At 37.1% G+C, this 15,346-nt stretch overlaps 1 protein-coding gene across 1 annotated transcript in view; it reads left to right on the top strand.

The window, feature by feature from the left end:
- The window catches only part of ACC (acetyl-CoA carboxylase), a 1,393,224-nt gene that overhangs the window by 629,467 nt on the left and 748,411 nt on the right, over nucleotides 1-15,346 (top strand). The window contains exon 28 of the mRNA XM_090408519.1: nucleotides 15,073-15,207. Within this exon, the coding sequence (XP_090264645.1) occupies nucleotides 15,073-15,207 (135 nt within the window). The remainder of the gene's footprint in view (nucleotides 1-15,072; nucleotides 15,208-15,346) is intronic.

The raw sequence follows: 15,346 nt of genomic DNA on the forward strand, positions 1-15,346 counted from the left end.
TGATACAAGCTCACCATTTCTTGTCATATCACTATTTTTTTCATTTGACAAAAATATCACACTCACGACCCGAAATACACTTTAATTCCTCATTCTCCCTACATTTTCTACACACATTCACTCCTTTATTATCATCTAACCACACTCCGACCGCACTCTGCAAAGTGTACATCTTGCAGATAGTACACTGAATCATCTCCTTTATATTACTGTTCTTGAATAAAGATGGCGAACCATCATTACTGGCTGCCATTTTCCTTCGTACAGGAGCCATACTTACTTCTAATGTATTTTATCAAATTATAAAATGAAATACCAAAAATACACAAACATACACACTAAGATACGCAAGTTAAACAAAACTACGTAATATTCAAGTAATTTTATCAACGATAACTTAAAATAACACTTATCTTATCAGGAGCTTTCAACACACACACATACCAAATGCCAACACATCATCAACGTAGCGAAGCCATATGGTTGCTTTTTGTGGGGCAGAGTTTAAGACTTTCTCTTCAAAAGTCTCCATAAAGAAATTGGCCAGAGGTGGGGAGAGTGGAGAACCCATGGAAGTCCCCCTCTATTTGTATAATTTTCCTTGCCAAACGAAATAGCCTGAGTTCATTGTGAACTAAAATAGGGCTGAGATATCAGGAGGAAATTTAGCTTGGATTAATTCTAAGGTTTCCTTGAGTGGGACATTTGTGAATAAGGAGGAGACGTCAAAACTGACCATTATGTCAGTATGTTGGAATGTAAGTTCTCGTGGAAAGGCTTAGACGTTGGTTATGCATTTTCACTATATTTCAGGAAATTACAACGTACTAGGATATATATTAAAATAAATTTTAATATATTTCTATATTTCGGCAACGTCACGCTGCCATTTTCAAGAACTTAGGTACAAGATACGTGCACGCAGGCACAGCACAAACAATAAATAAGAAGAATGAAACCTTCATCAGAAGACCTCCAGCCCAATCGCCCAAGAATACCAACATCGCCCGCTAGAGGGCACCATCAGGACTTTAGGAGAAATAATAGTTTCATTCTTCTTACTCATTTATTGTTTGTGCTGTGCCTGCGTGCACGTATCTTGTACCTAAGTTCTTGAAAATGGCAGCGTGACGTTGCCGAAATATAGAAATATATTAAAATTTATTTTAATATATATCCTAGTACGTTGTAATTTCCTGAAATAATATAGTGAAAAAGTTGTAATGTAAGGTTTTCTATGCTGGCATTGAAGTGGGCTGAGTTTTTTATTAGCTTACCACACAATTTGGTAAGCTAAATCTTAAACTGTCAGATGGACAAAAAACCGAATAAGGTAGGTGTCAAATGGATGAACAAAGGGATTAAGCATGAAATCTGAAAGATCTGCTTCATATCTACTCTACCAAGTCTTCATATCTACTAAGCATCTGGCAGATGAAATGGCCGAGTGTATTCCAAAGGTCAGGAGATTAAATAAGATAGGTGTAAAATGTGAGAATGGGGAAGGAACCAATGATGATGAGTAAGGAGGAAGTATATGAGGAATAGGGTAAACTTGATCAACAAGGACATGGGATTTGATGGTATATCATCACATATCTTGAGGGAATGTTCCAGGGAGTTAACAGCACCTTTAACAAACATTTTCAACATGAGTGTTAGATTAGCCCAGATCCCAAAGAAATGGAAACATGGCAAAATTATTCTGCTTCATAAAGGAAGTGACAAGACTAAGACTTCAAATTATAAGCCAATCTGCTTGTCTGGAGTTGTGGTCAAGATATTGGAGAAGCTAGTGAGGACAAGGATTCGCACCTGGGTTGACAGCAGTAGAATTCTCTTTAATGGCCATCGTGGGTTTGCTAAAATAAGATTGTGTTTTAGCAATCTGTTAACTTATCATAACAAGGTGATTCAATATTGGACAAGGGGAATGCATATAGAGCAGTATATTTAGATTTTGCAAAGGCTTTCGATAGATGGCCACATGACAAACTAGTAGTTAAATTGGAACAGATGGGATTGTATAGTAGACGATTAGTACGTTGGATTGGAGACTGGCTGTCTAAAATGTATCAGCAAGTTGTGTACAGGAAAAGGGGGGAGGGGGAATGATATCCCAGAAGAGGAAAGTCATTAGTGGCATGCTCCAGGGATCTGTTTTGGGGGCATTGTTTAATTTGTATTTAAATGACATTGGAAAGGGCTTAAATGGTGATATCCAGTTTTTGCAGATGATGCAAAGTTGGGGAGAGTTATGAGAAGTAGATCAGATGTTGTAGCTATGCAACCGGGTCTGAAGAGACAATTGTGTGGGGATGTCATTTTAATGTAGCAAAGTGTATGGTTTTAAAATTTGGGAAGCAAAGATGGGATGCAGAGTCAGGATTGGTGGGAATATTTTAGAGGAAGTGGAGGAGATGAATCATCTGCAAGATGGTTGACAGGGACTTGACATTTTATGGACATTTTGCTAAAATTGTGAGGACAACAAAGCTGATTATGGGAATAATGTAGAGAATGCCCATGTGCCAAAGTAAGGATGTTTCGATTCCATTGTACAATGCTGCACATCACGCTGTATATGGATTCCTGTGCACAGATTTGTTCGCAAGTTTTCAAAAGCATGATGAGATGTTGGAGAGGATCCAGAGATGATTGACTGTTGGTTTCTGGAATGTGGAGTATGAGGACAGGTTGAGAGAATACAAATTACAGAGCCTAGTGGATTGAAGTAAAAAGGGAGACATGATCAAGATGTATAAGTTGGTAAAGGGTTTACCAGATTAATATGAATGAGATTTTTCATAGAATATCTGGAGACAGGGGGAGAATGAGAGGTCATCCCTAGAAGCTGTATACGCAGTGTGAGCAAAGGGTTGAAAGTAGATTTTTTGCATGGAGAGTGGTGGGTGATTAGAATGCACTGTCTGAGAGAGCAGGGACAATGCATTTAAGTTGAAGTATGATGAGCTGCGAATGTGAGAGTGGGACTGCCCACGATAAGTCTCTCGACTCCATGAAGGTCTGTTGATGATGGTGATGAAGATAATACTAATAATAATGATAATAATCAGTTGCACGAGGAGCATAAAAGCAAAAGTGCAGTACAAGAGCAGAAATTAGAAAACCAGGCCAAGAAAAATCCTTCCATTATTTTTGTTTGTTTGTTCGATATATGGCAAGTAGAAAAAATAGAGATGATGTTAATGAATAAAGATGGTAGACTGGTAATTGCTGCAGAGGATGTAGTTGAGGTATTTGGTAAAAAAAAAATCATCAAGGTGTTTTATTTTTATGTGTTAAATCATGAGAAGCTCAAGCGTAAAGGAAGTGGGAAAATATGTTATATTGGTGAATGAGGAGGATGTATATGAGGAGTAAAGTAAGCTTGATGTCAATAAGGCAATAGAACTTGATGGTATATCATCATGTGTTAGGATAACCTCCAGGAAGTTGGCAGTAGCCTTGGCATACCTGATTTTATTAGTTTTCCAACAGCAGAGGTCCCAAGGGGGTGAAAAAGAAAGAAAGTGTTCCATTTCATAAAGATGGTGATAAGACTGTGACTACAAATTATAGTTAAAGTACTGGAGAGATTAGTGAGAGCTAGGATTCAGGTATGGATGATAACTGCAGTATATTCTCTGTGATTGTAAGCATGGATTTTTTATAGAAACATGATGTTTTAAAAATGTGACTATGATCTATACGGAGGACATAAATGCATTGTACAGGTAAGATCCATATACAGCAGTGTATTTGGATTTTGCAAAGGCTTTTTATAGACTGCCACATGACAAGTTGGTAACTAAAGTGAAACAGATGGGACTGGATAACAGGCTAATGACTTGCTACAGGCTAAACCATTCACTTTTGGTTTAACGTACTGCGTTAAACCAAAAGTGAATGGTTAAAGAGATGAAATGTCAAATGAGCTGGGACAATGCTCAGATAAACACAGTCCTGTTATTTTCATCAGGAAACCACTTCAGGTGAAAAATCAACTGCTGAAGTAAATCCAGAATTAACATTATCAGAATTCAAGACAGACATAAGAAGTATCAGTGCAAGAGTCTTTCTGTACACATCAGTTTAGTTATGATTAAATTGATCTCTGCATCATTACACAGCTATCTGTTTTTCAGTTTTAGAATGTCATTTATTTTTACTAGCATAAATGAAGTTTACCGTACAGTACTTTTTTTTTTAATTATATATTTCGTTTCATTTTCAAATAAATAAACTTGCATCTTGTTTACTGTCACCAGTAAATTAATTGACTTTTGATAATAAATAAAAATAAATAAAATATGCTTTGTTTTTTACAAGGTAATACATAAGTCATGAAGGGATTTAAAATGTGAATAACCATTTTAATTATTATTTTTTTCATTTAATTGTTTTCTTTTTGAGATATTTATTATTTATTTTATTACCACCCCAAGACCTCATGGAGTCAAAGACTCATCTGGGAGGTCCTTTTATCACACACACAGCTCATCATACCGTGTTTTAAACACATACAAACTCTTTGCAGACACCACATTTTCAGGCAAGGCATTCCAATCATTCACAACTCTGCACGAAAAAACCTGCCTCTCACTCCCCTACTCACACCCGCTTTATACAGTTTCCAGAGATGACCTCTGGTTCTTCCCTGATCTCCCACTATTCTCTGTAAAACTTCTCCAGCATTGATCCTATAACAACCCCTTACCAACTTGTAAGGGGTTGTTATAGGATCATATGGTCTCTATCATATCTCCCCTCTTCCTCCTGTCCACCAGACTGCAAATTACATCTTCTCAATCTTTCCTCATACTCGACATTCCAGAGGTCAGAAATTACCTTAGTCAGTCTTCTCCTTTGGACCCTTTCCAACATCTCTTCATCCTTCTGAACACCCGATGACCAAATATGGACACAATAGTCCATGTGTGGCCTAATCAAAGCGTTATACAATGGAACAAGAATCTCCCTACTTCTACACGTCGGTGTCCTCCGCATCATTCCAAGAAGCCTTTGTGTTGTCTTCACAATTTTGGCAATGTGTCCCCTAAATTTTAGATCCTTATCCACTATCACCCCCAGATCTTTTATTTCCTCTACTTCCAACAATATACAGGGTGTTCGGGATAAATTTGACAGTTTCGTAAGGAAAAAGAAAATCTTCTTTGTATCTATTAAATTTAATGAATTGACAAAAAACATTACAGGCAGAGTTAATTACAATACTATCAACAAGATTTACTCAAAATAACCACCATTAGCATCGATCACAGCTTCAATCCTACTTCGGAACCTCGAACAAGCTGATGCTACAGTCTCCCTGGGAAGGGCCGCAAAAACTGTTTTAATTTTATCCATTAACTGGGCTTTTGTATTACTGGAAGTGCGATTGGTGTCTTTTTCAACTGCGCCCCATACAAAATAATCCATGGGGTTAAGGTCTGGGGAGTTTGGAGGCCAAACATTTGGACTGGTGAAGTCATAGAAATTTTCAGACAACCATTTTTGACTTTTCCCAGAGGTGTGGCAAGGGGCCGAATCCTGCTGCCATACATAATGCCTACCATTGGCTACCCTTGTTATCCAGGGCTTGACTACAGTGTTTAGCAACTCCACGTAGCCATCTGAAGTCAACCTGAGGCCCTCTTGGAAAAAATGCGGAGGCATCACATTGCCTTCAGAGGATACACATCCAAAAACCATCACAGTTTGGGGAAATTTAGTCTGCATTACACGAGGAATGTCCTTTGTACTGTATGCAAGCCATCTGTTATTCTGCGTGTTGTGTTTTTGATCCTGGCAAAAGTTTTTCTCATCGGAAAAGAACCAGATTGTTTGTGGTTCCGCAGGATGTTTCACTTTGCTTAGAAGTTTCTTCGCGTTTATCAAACGTTTTTCACGGGCCTTTTCTGTAAGCAGCTGACCTTTGCGGCGCTTGTATGAGTAGTAGCAGAGGTCTTCATTGAGTGCAAGCTTCATAGTAGAGGCTGCAACATTCATTTCACGTGACAAAGCCCGAATTCCAATGCCAGGGATCTTCAACACCTGTTCCTGCAGATTTGCGAGGAATTCTGCTGTACGAACGCAATCAGATCGTCTGCTAGGGATCTTTCTTCTTGCTACATCCTCGTAGTCACCATTGCAAGTCTCTAGTTCATGCCTGATTGTTTTTACTGTATTTAGGGAGCATTGGGCAGCAGTCGAAATATCCTTATTTTGATGGCCGGCACGAATCATCATGATACAAGTTATTCTCTTCCATGATTTAGGTGGGTTCCAGCTATCTATCCTTTCTGACATCTTGTATATGAATGAAGAAGGGTCCAACCTTTTAAATGAAGAGAAGTGTGTGTTAATACATGTAACTTACGGAAAAATATAATTAATTATAAATATGTCAAATTTATCCCGAACACCCTGTATTCTCACCAAGCATAAATTCTACATCCCATCTTTGTTTACCAAATTTTAAAACCTTACATTTTGCAACATTAAATTCACATCCCCATTTCCGTGCCCAATCACTCAATCTATTCAAGTCTTCCTGTAAGGCCACAACATCTTCACGACACTTCATGGTTCTTCCCAACTTTGCATCATCTGCAAACAACTGAATATCTCCATCCAAATCTTCACCTATATCATTAATATACAAGTTAAACAGCAGTGGACCTAAAACAGACTCCTGAGGCACTCCACTAGTGACTTTCCTTTTCCTGGATATCGCTCCCCCATACACAACTTGTTGATACCTATCAGATAGCCAGTCTCCAATCCAATGCACCAATCTAATATCCAACCCCATCTGCTGTAGTTTGACTGTCAACCTATCATGAGGTACTCTATCAAAAGCCTTTGCGAAATCCAAGTATATTACTGTGTATCCTTTTCCTCTGTCCAAGGAAGCAATCACTTTATTGTAATAAGTAAGTAGATTACTAAAGCATGACCTCCCTTTAGCAAATCCATGCTATCCATCAAAGATAATACCATTGTTATCAACCCAACTCTGGATCCTAGTTCTCACGAACTTCTCCAAGAACTTAACCACAACACCTGACACACAGATAGGCCTATAGTTTGATGCTTGAATTCGATCACCTCCTTTATGAAGTGGCACAATCTTGCCCTCCTTCCACTCCTTAGGAACTTTACCGAGTGCAAGACTCATATTAAAAAAATATGTCAAGGCAGATGTCATCTCCCTGGCACATTCTTTCAAAATACGTGGTGATATATTATCAAGTCCCAAAGCCTTATTAACATCTAGTTTACTCAGCTCCCCATACACCTCTTGCTCACCTGCAGTCAGTCTCTCCTTCCCCATCATCAACTGCACGCAATCCCTCCATGAAGTCACATTCGCAAGATTGATAGATCTTTATGAACTGTTCATTAAGTATCTCCACCACACATTCTGCATCAGCTATCTTTATACCATTTTCTCCAATCAATGTCATCCTTCCATAATCATTCTTTCTTTTGCTGGCTAGATATCGAAAGAACTCCTTAGGATTCTTTTTGGCTTCATTAGCCAACTGTTGTTTATACTTCTCTTTAGCTACCCTCACCAACCATGTCACCCTCCTTGCTTGGTCTTTGTAGACCTCATGGAATTGGCTATTTCCACTTCTCTTATGCTGCCTCCACAATGCCCTTTTTCTCTGTATCGCATGCTTAATCTCTTTATCTCAAACCCACCTTATTTAACCTTCTCACCCTTGGAATACATTTAGACATTGCATCTACTAAACAGTTTTTGAAAATCCTCCAAGCTGCATTGATCTCTTTTCCAGCTAATTCCTCATTCCATGCTACACCCGCAAGCTGTCTCCTGAGCTCTTCATAATCCCCCCACCCCTTGTAGTTTCACATATACCCTTTTCTCACAGAGGTCCTCGCACTGCTGGCAACCACCCAGGTAATCACCTCATGGTCACTCTCACCAATTGGTGGATGATTTGACACCTCTGTTAGATTCTGAATGAAGAGAAATTAAAATTATTAATACTCCTTTCAGATTCCAACATAATGCTCCATATCATGCGCAAGACTTGTAAATATTATTTATTGTTTGTCTCTTGCTTAAAGTCTGTTATTCGTGTAATTGCATTGAATTTTGTTCATTACTAATTAAAAATATAATCTTAAATAATATAATAGTAATAAAAAAGACTCTGTATGAAAATATCGTTTAAATTAATTAATATTATCCTATAAGAAACTACATATGTAATGTATTTTGTGTAAACTATAATATTTTTTTATTTATGATTGCTGTATGTAAGAGTAAATTTTATGTAATGCTTCTGTTTATATTTTATTTGGATATTGTCATGGTAACAGGGTTAAAAATAGATAGCGCGAGCTATGGTATTGGAAGCAAGGAGTTGATATGAGTTGGACTGTGAGAACAAGTTTTCGCGGGAAGAATGAACGTATTTAATGAGAAAGCGAAAACGAACAGGAGAGAAAACTTAGAGGCAGCACTGAATAAAGTAAGGGGTGGCAATATCAGAATTTGTAGTGCGGTAATTAGATTAAAAAGGGACTGGGAAGTTGATAGGCAATCTGGAATATTGATATGGAATTCTAAACTTGCAATGAATTCCAATAGTTTTAAAGAAGAACAGTGCAAGACTGAATTTATTATATAGAAGTAAATAAGGAATAAGTATATTACCTAATACAAGTGCATCAAAACTTGTGAAGCGCTATAATTAATAATTCATAATGAAGGAGATATAAATCTTTTGATGTTTAACTGCCAGTAAGTGAAACTTACTGGCAGTTAAAGAACTCGGACTTAGTTAAAGAACTGGGACTTAGATCTATGAGTTACATACCGAAAACTGTTGGCAAATCCAAGGGTAAGTAACCACTTGGTAGTGCAACACCAAGGCAACTCGAATCAAAGGTGGAGCAAGCTCCCTCACTATCCTTGATATTTTCTCATAATGTAAAAACACAGCCACTAGGGGATGTAATACTGTAATTACATTATGAGGAGAGGTCACTACCCAGACCGGTTTCAACCTTTTTTGAGGTTTCATCAGTGAGTAGTGAATTTAATAATTCAGTTATTATAAAGATGATTTCTTTTGAATAATGTTGCTTCAGAGTGATAGTTAAATAGAGTTTTAAAAGTGCCTATAGTGAATCTGATGAGAACAGTCTAATAACCCGGTAAGAACAGTCTAATTTTATTATAATTCAGAGTGAAGATATAAGAGTTAGCTCCGCCTGATATATCCTAACATTAACTGAGGCGTTCTACTGAAATTAGCTGAAGTTTGGAGTTTAAAAGTGTTTCCCCCCTTGAAGTGATAACTGCCTCATAACTGAATTAAGTGTTTGTTAACTAAGAAAGAATTAGAGAATTCTACTTCAAGAATATTCACTGTGAGATTCTGCAATATTGAACTGTGTGAACCAATTTTTAATTATTAGGAAGAATATAGATTTAATAGCTGAATGTCTAATGCCTAAATTTATGTGAATGTTAGGCATTAGACATTCAGCTATTAAACTCCCCCTCCTTTTTTACCCCCTCTGTCCTCACAAAACACATCATACCCTTCCATCTCTATTCCTGTCAGGATGTCATCCTCTTCCAACCATGTCTCACTTATTCTGACAATCTTTGGGTGAACAGTTTCTTATACTTCTAGCATTTGTATACAAACACAAAAGCTCATTTCTGGATCTACAACTGGTTCCACTGATACTACCACTCACTCAATGTGATCTCTCCATGCTCGACTGGGGCCATTTCCCTTTCTGCTTCTTCATTTTAAAACCCTTTTCAATTCCAACTGTTTCCTCTTGATCCCTGGTCATCCCATCCCTTTCCTGCCTACATATGCTCACCTCCTCTAGGAGCATCCACCTTTCTCATGATGTGTGACCCTGTCCACCCTGAGCCTCCCCGTTTCCCTGCTCCTCTTGCACACCCATTCTCTCATTTTCTATACTCATACTACTTATTTCTCCATTCATAACCACCTCTTCAATCTCTCTTGTCTTACTCTCCCACTCTTCCACATCACTTCCCACTCAATCTGATTCATTCTCTCTATTCGCTTCTCTACCCTCCAGCAGCAGTCTCTCCAAGCGACTCACACCATAAACACTGAAATGCAGTCCATTGCTCCCATACAGCTCACTTCATCCCTCAAACTCATTCCACACATTAACAAACTGTACTCCCATTTCCTCACACATTTCAGCCAGCATATCTTTCATAATCCTTGTTCTCCACCTCATTTCACCACAGTCATACCTAGGCAACATGCTAACTACCCTTCCTGTCACACTATTCTCTTTTATCCTTCTAAGCAGCCTCCTGATATCCATTCTGATACACTCTTTGTCCCCTCTCAAATCATTCGTACCTATTAATGCCTCAATCACTCTACTCATTTTTGCACCTGGAAACCATACCTTGTGCATTCTATCCTTCAGCACACGTTTAATAATGGAGTCACCATACAACGCTCATCTTTCATTAACTCTTTCATTCCATCATTATTTATTTTAATAGTTTTTACCTGAAAACATGCTCTTTATACTGACAGTTTCAAACCTTCTATTTAGTATTTGGTTAACTTATATTGATGATGTGTTCTCTATTTGGCAACTTTACTCAGGCATAGTAGGAACTTTCCTTCTGCACCTCAACAGTCAGCACCCCAGAATCCAGTTCATCAATGAAAAAGAAAACTCCTTTCTTTCTTTCTTTTTTGGAGTTTACAGAAACGCATCCACTCAGGTAGATGCATACATAAACTTTTCCCTCACCCTTTCCTTATCAACAATATGGTGTCTTCTAAACCTTTGTCAACAGAGCCTCAACCTCTCTTACACTGAAACTTCCCTACAGCAGAGCTTGCCTTTATCCTCCAAACCTGGTGTTCCATGGCTGAAAACCTCCACATTAGAGAAGCTACTTAAGGAAAAAAAAAAAATGAAGAATCTTTGCATATACTTTATTATGAAAAGGAAATTATGCTTGACAAGACATTATATTCTTGTTAATCCTTTATTCAGGTGTAAGTACACAAAGTTTAAATGAAGTATCTTCACAACTGTAATTTTTTGGCTAGTGTAATAGAGTACATTGGTTCAAGTCATGAAAGACATGATGGGAAGCACTGTAATGATAGGTCTTACAAGATAGAAAAGAAATCCATTCTAATTGCATATTTCAACAGGAACTAACTACAGACAGAACTATAGCCACGGTGCCTTCTTCAGAAGAAAATTTCTTAGTGCATTGTTAAGAAGCATCGAGGCCTAATACTGCACTTGTGGAATCCCTATTTAAATGTGTTCCTATTTAGATGTAAATCCCTACTTATATGGTATCTCTCTACTTCAGATATGGGTTGAATACGATGTGGCCTAAGATCATTAGCATTAGTGAAACCTGGCTATCAGAACTAGATAAGGTAAGTAGGATTGAGTGTAATGAGTATACTATTTTTAGGAATGACAGAAGAGATTGGAGAGGAGGAGGAGTGCTACTAATAACATCAGATTACTTAAGTCCAGTTAGGGTAGAAACACAAGAAAATAATGATGGTAACAATGTCCCATGTAGTGGTAAATTTGAGTCTATCTGGTATGAAGTGGAGGCTAACAGAATGAAATGTATGGTCAGGTGTTGCTACAGATATGGCAGCTCAGTTGCATGGGACAAAGAAAGGCATTCTCAATTTAGTCTTATTGATACCAAATGAATGATCATTATGGGTGACTTGAATTTTCTAAACATTGATTGGGTAGAAGAGAAATCTCATGATAAGAAAGAAGAGAAAATTATTGAATTGTTGTGAGACAACTTTCTCAAGCAGCATGTGAAAGAAGGGACTCGAAGTCAAAGAGTGTTGGATTTGCTCATAACATCAGAAGGGGTCTCTGTGAAGAATATGGCTATTTTACCACCAATTGGTGACCGTAATCATGCTGTACTTTCTTGGGAAGTATCTAATTGTATTAATGCTCCAATTAAAACAGGTTACATGCTGAACTACAAAGCTGGAAATTATGATCAACTTAGGTGAATATTATCTTTTGTCCCATGGTATCAGTTACTGAATGGGAAAATGTCAGCAAAGCATGGTAATCTTTGAAAAAGTGCTTAAATGCTAATCATATCTGAATGTATCCCTGGTGTTTGAAGAATAAATAGGTTGAGAGCGAAATGGATGTGCAACCTTATTAAGCAAGAAATCCACAAGAAGTTGATGATGTGGAAAGAATAATCTTGACAATAAGAGTGAGAGGAGTTATGAAATATATAAAGCTCAAGTCAGAAAAGTAACAAGTATGGTGAGGAAAGCTAAATTGGAGTATGAAAAGAAATTGGCCATTCAAGCTAAAGGCAATCCAAAAGAATTTTATCATTATGCCACAAGCAAATGAAAGAATTAATGTGGAAGAATAACTTTATTGAATGCAGATGGTACATGAGTGTTGGAAGCTAAGGATATTGTTCATTTAATGAGTGCTCACTTTACTAAGATATATCAACCTGGTGTATATAGCATGGTGCACAGTGCTACTGCTACGTTGCATGAAGAGCTAGAGCTTCATGGAAATTAGGTTGAAGAGTTCTTGCATAACCTGGATTAGAATTTGTCAATAGGGACGGATGGAATATCAACCTGTTCCTAAAGGAATGTTCAGCCAAATTGGCTATGCCTTTCACATATTTGTGCAACTTGAGTTTCAGCTCAGGAATGACCCCACAGGAATGGAAGGAATGTATGATAGTTCCATTGTACGAGGGTGGTGCAAAAACTGATGTGTTTAACTACTGACCTATCAGTATCTATGGTGTGGTAGTGAAGATTTTAGAGAAGTTGGTAAGAACTTGCATACAGAAATGGGTAGATAAGCATTCCATACTCTGCAAGGAACAGCATGGGTTTATTAAAGGAAGGCCGTGTTTTTATGATTTGCTAATGTCTTTTGCCAAAGGACTGAACCCTGAGGTACACAACTGGTCACCTTAAATCTGGCAGATTCACACCCACTGTATACCACTTTTTGATATCTGTCTGTCAATCATCCCATGATCCAACTCAAGAGTTTATATTCCAATGCAATATTCTGTTTATGCAACAGCCTATCGTGTGGTATCCTATCAAATGCCTTAGAAAAATCCAACATTATCATAGTGTATCCATTCCCTTTATCCAACTCAGCTGTAACAATGTTATAAAATATTAGAGTTGGATAAAGGGAATGGACACACTATGATAATGTTGGATTTTTCTAAGGCATTTGATAGGATACCACACAATAGGCTGTTGCATAAACTGGAGAATATTGCATTGGAATATAAACTCTTGACTTGAATCATGGGAGGATTGACAGACAGATATCAAAAAGTGGTATACAGTGGGTGTGAATCTGACAGATTTAAGATGACCAGTTGTGTACCTCAGGGTTCAGTCCTTTGGCCATTATTGTTCAATCTATACATTAATGACATCAGGCGGGATCTAACATCAGACATGCAATTGTTTGCTTATGATGCGAAGATAGGCAGGGCAATCAGAGATTCTACTGATATTCAGTAATTACAAAATGATCTGAATAGACCAGAAATTTTGGCAAATGAAAATGGCTGTAAGTTTTATGTTAGTAAGTAAAGTTATGCACTTTGGCATGATTAGTGTTCCAGTGGCATATTTGCTGCTGGAATACTAATCATACCAAAGATGCACATTTGCCCTTAGGGGCAGTGAGTCCATCTAGTGTGAATGAATTTAAGGGAAAGTATGATAGCTGGTTTGGGTGAAACTGAAGAAGCAAGTTATCTTGGTGTATTGATGGATAGGAATTCGACGTTTAGAGGTCACATATCAAAAGTGGCAAATGCAACTCAGAAGATAATTGCGATGTTGAAGTGAACCTTAATAAGACCACACCTGGATTATTGTGTGCAAAATTTGGTTTCTCGGTTTCAAAGCAGATAAAGCAGCTGTGCAGAGGAGAGTTAAAGGGTGCAGAGGAGAGTTATTACAAAGATCATATCCAGATTATGCGATTTAGATTCTGAAGACAGATTGTGAGTATGTGGATTACAGACTCTGGTTAACAGGAGAAAGAGGGGTGATATGATAGAGGTCTATAAACTTTTTAATGGGTGTTATCAGATATCATCTTATGAATTTTTCTTTATATGGAAGGTCGGGAGAGAACATGGGGCATCCATGGAATTTAAGTTTGTTAACAGTCAAGAAAGGGGTAAGAGCTAGGTTTTTCTCTCAGTGATTAAATAATGTGGATTGAATGTGGAATAATTTGCCCTTAGGGGTGGTGAGTGCATCTAGTATAAATGAATTTAAGGGAATTTATGATATCTGGTTTGGGTGATTTATAGCCTCCCTGGATGAGTCCTTGACTTCCTGGAAGTCTCAGATAATAATAATAATAACACCACCACCACTGCAGTTCCGCTAGGAGCAGAAAAACAACTTATCAATTATATAATGTAATGCAACAAGAAAAACAGAATTTCTTTGTTCTTCCTTTTAATGGCTTGTTTCCTCTATTTTTTAGTGATAATTTTTCCTTGCATATAATTCATTTTGTCTGATATCTTGAAGTGCTACTAGACATAAGTAGTAACACTGGTGTGTCACGAGTTATGTCTAGCTGTATAAAAAATAATGCAGTCTCTTTAATAAATGATGACAAAATCCCAGTTAATCCTGCATCATTATCATGATATTCCAAGTATAAGCATTTATGTAATATTCGTTGGTATTTATATAAGTGTTCATATGAAATCATATATGAAATGCTATGTATGATTTCAGTTGAATAAATGTTATCTCAGACTTGTCGTAAATCCAGGTGAAAACTGAATAAAATAGTTGAATTAATACTTTCAGACTAACTGAAGAGATTTAAAAAATTAGTTTTTTTTTTTTTTTTCATTTAGTCTTATACAAACAGTTCATTAGATAGCATAATAAACATTACAATAACACTAATTTACATTATTGCTGAATGTAAGATTATATTTTATGTTTTTGATAATAGACCATTGCAACATATTGGATGTGGTCCTAATAAGGATGATTCACCCAGTTGGGATGACAGTGGACACTATGGATTTGAAAACTGCCAACGGATGGGAGTTCTTGCAGCATTTGTTTCTTTTGAACAGTTTATTGAGTAAGCAAATATTAATTCAATATTATTTATTATTTTTATTGTTACTGTTAATGCAGTCTCTTTAATAAATGATGTCAAAATCCCAGTTAATCCTGCATCATTATCATGATATTCCAAGTTTAAGTATTTATGTAACATT

The sequence above is a fragment of the Typopeltis vanoorti genome, chromosome 18 (genome assembly GCF_054136105.1).
Source record: "Typopeltis vanoorti isolate ZY-2024b chromosome 18, IOZ_Tvanoo_1.0, whole genome shotgun sequence".
NCBI classification, from domain to species: Eukaryota; Metazoa; Arthropoda; class Arachnida; order Uropygi; family Thelyphonidae; genus Typopeltis; species Typopeltis vanoorti.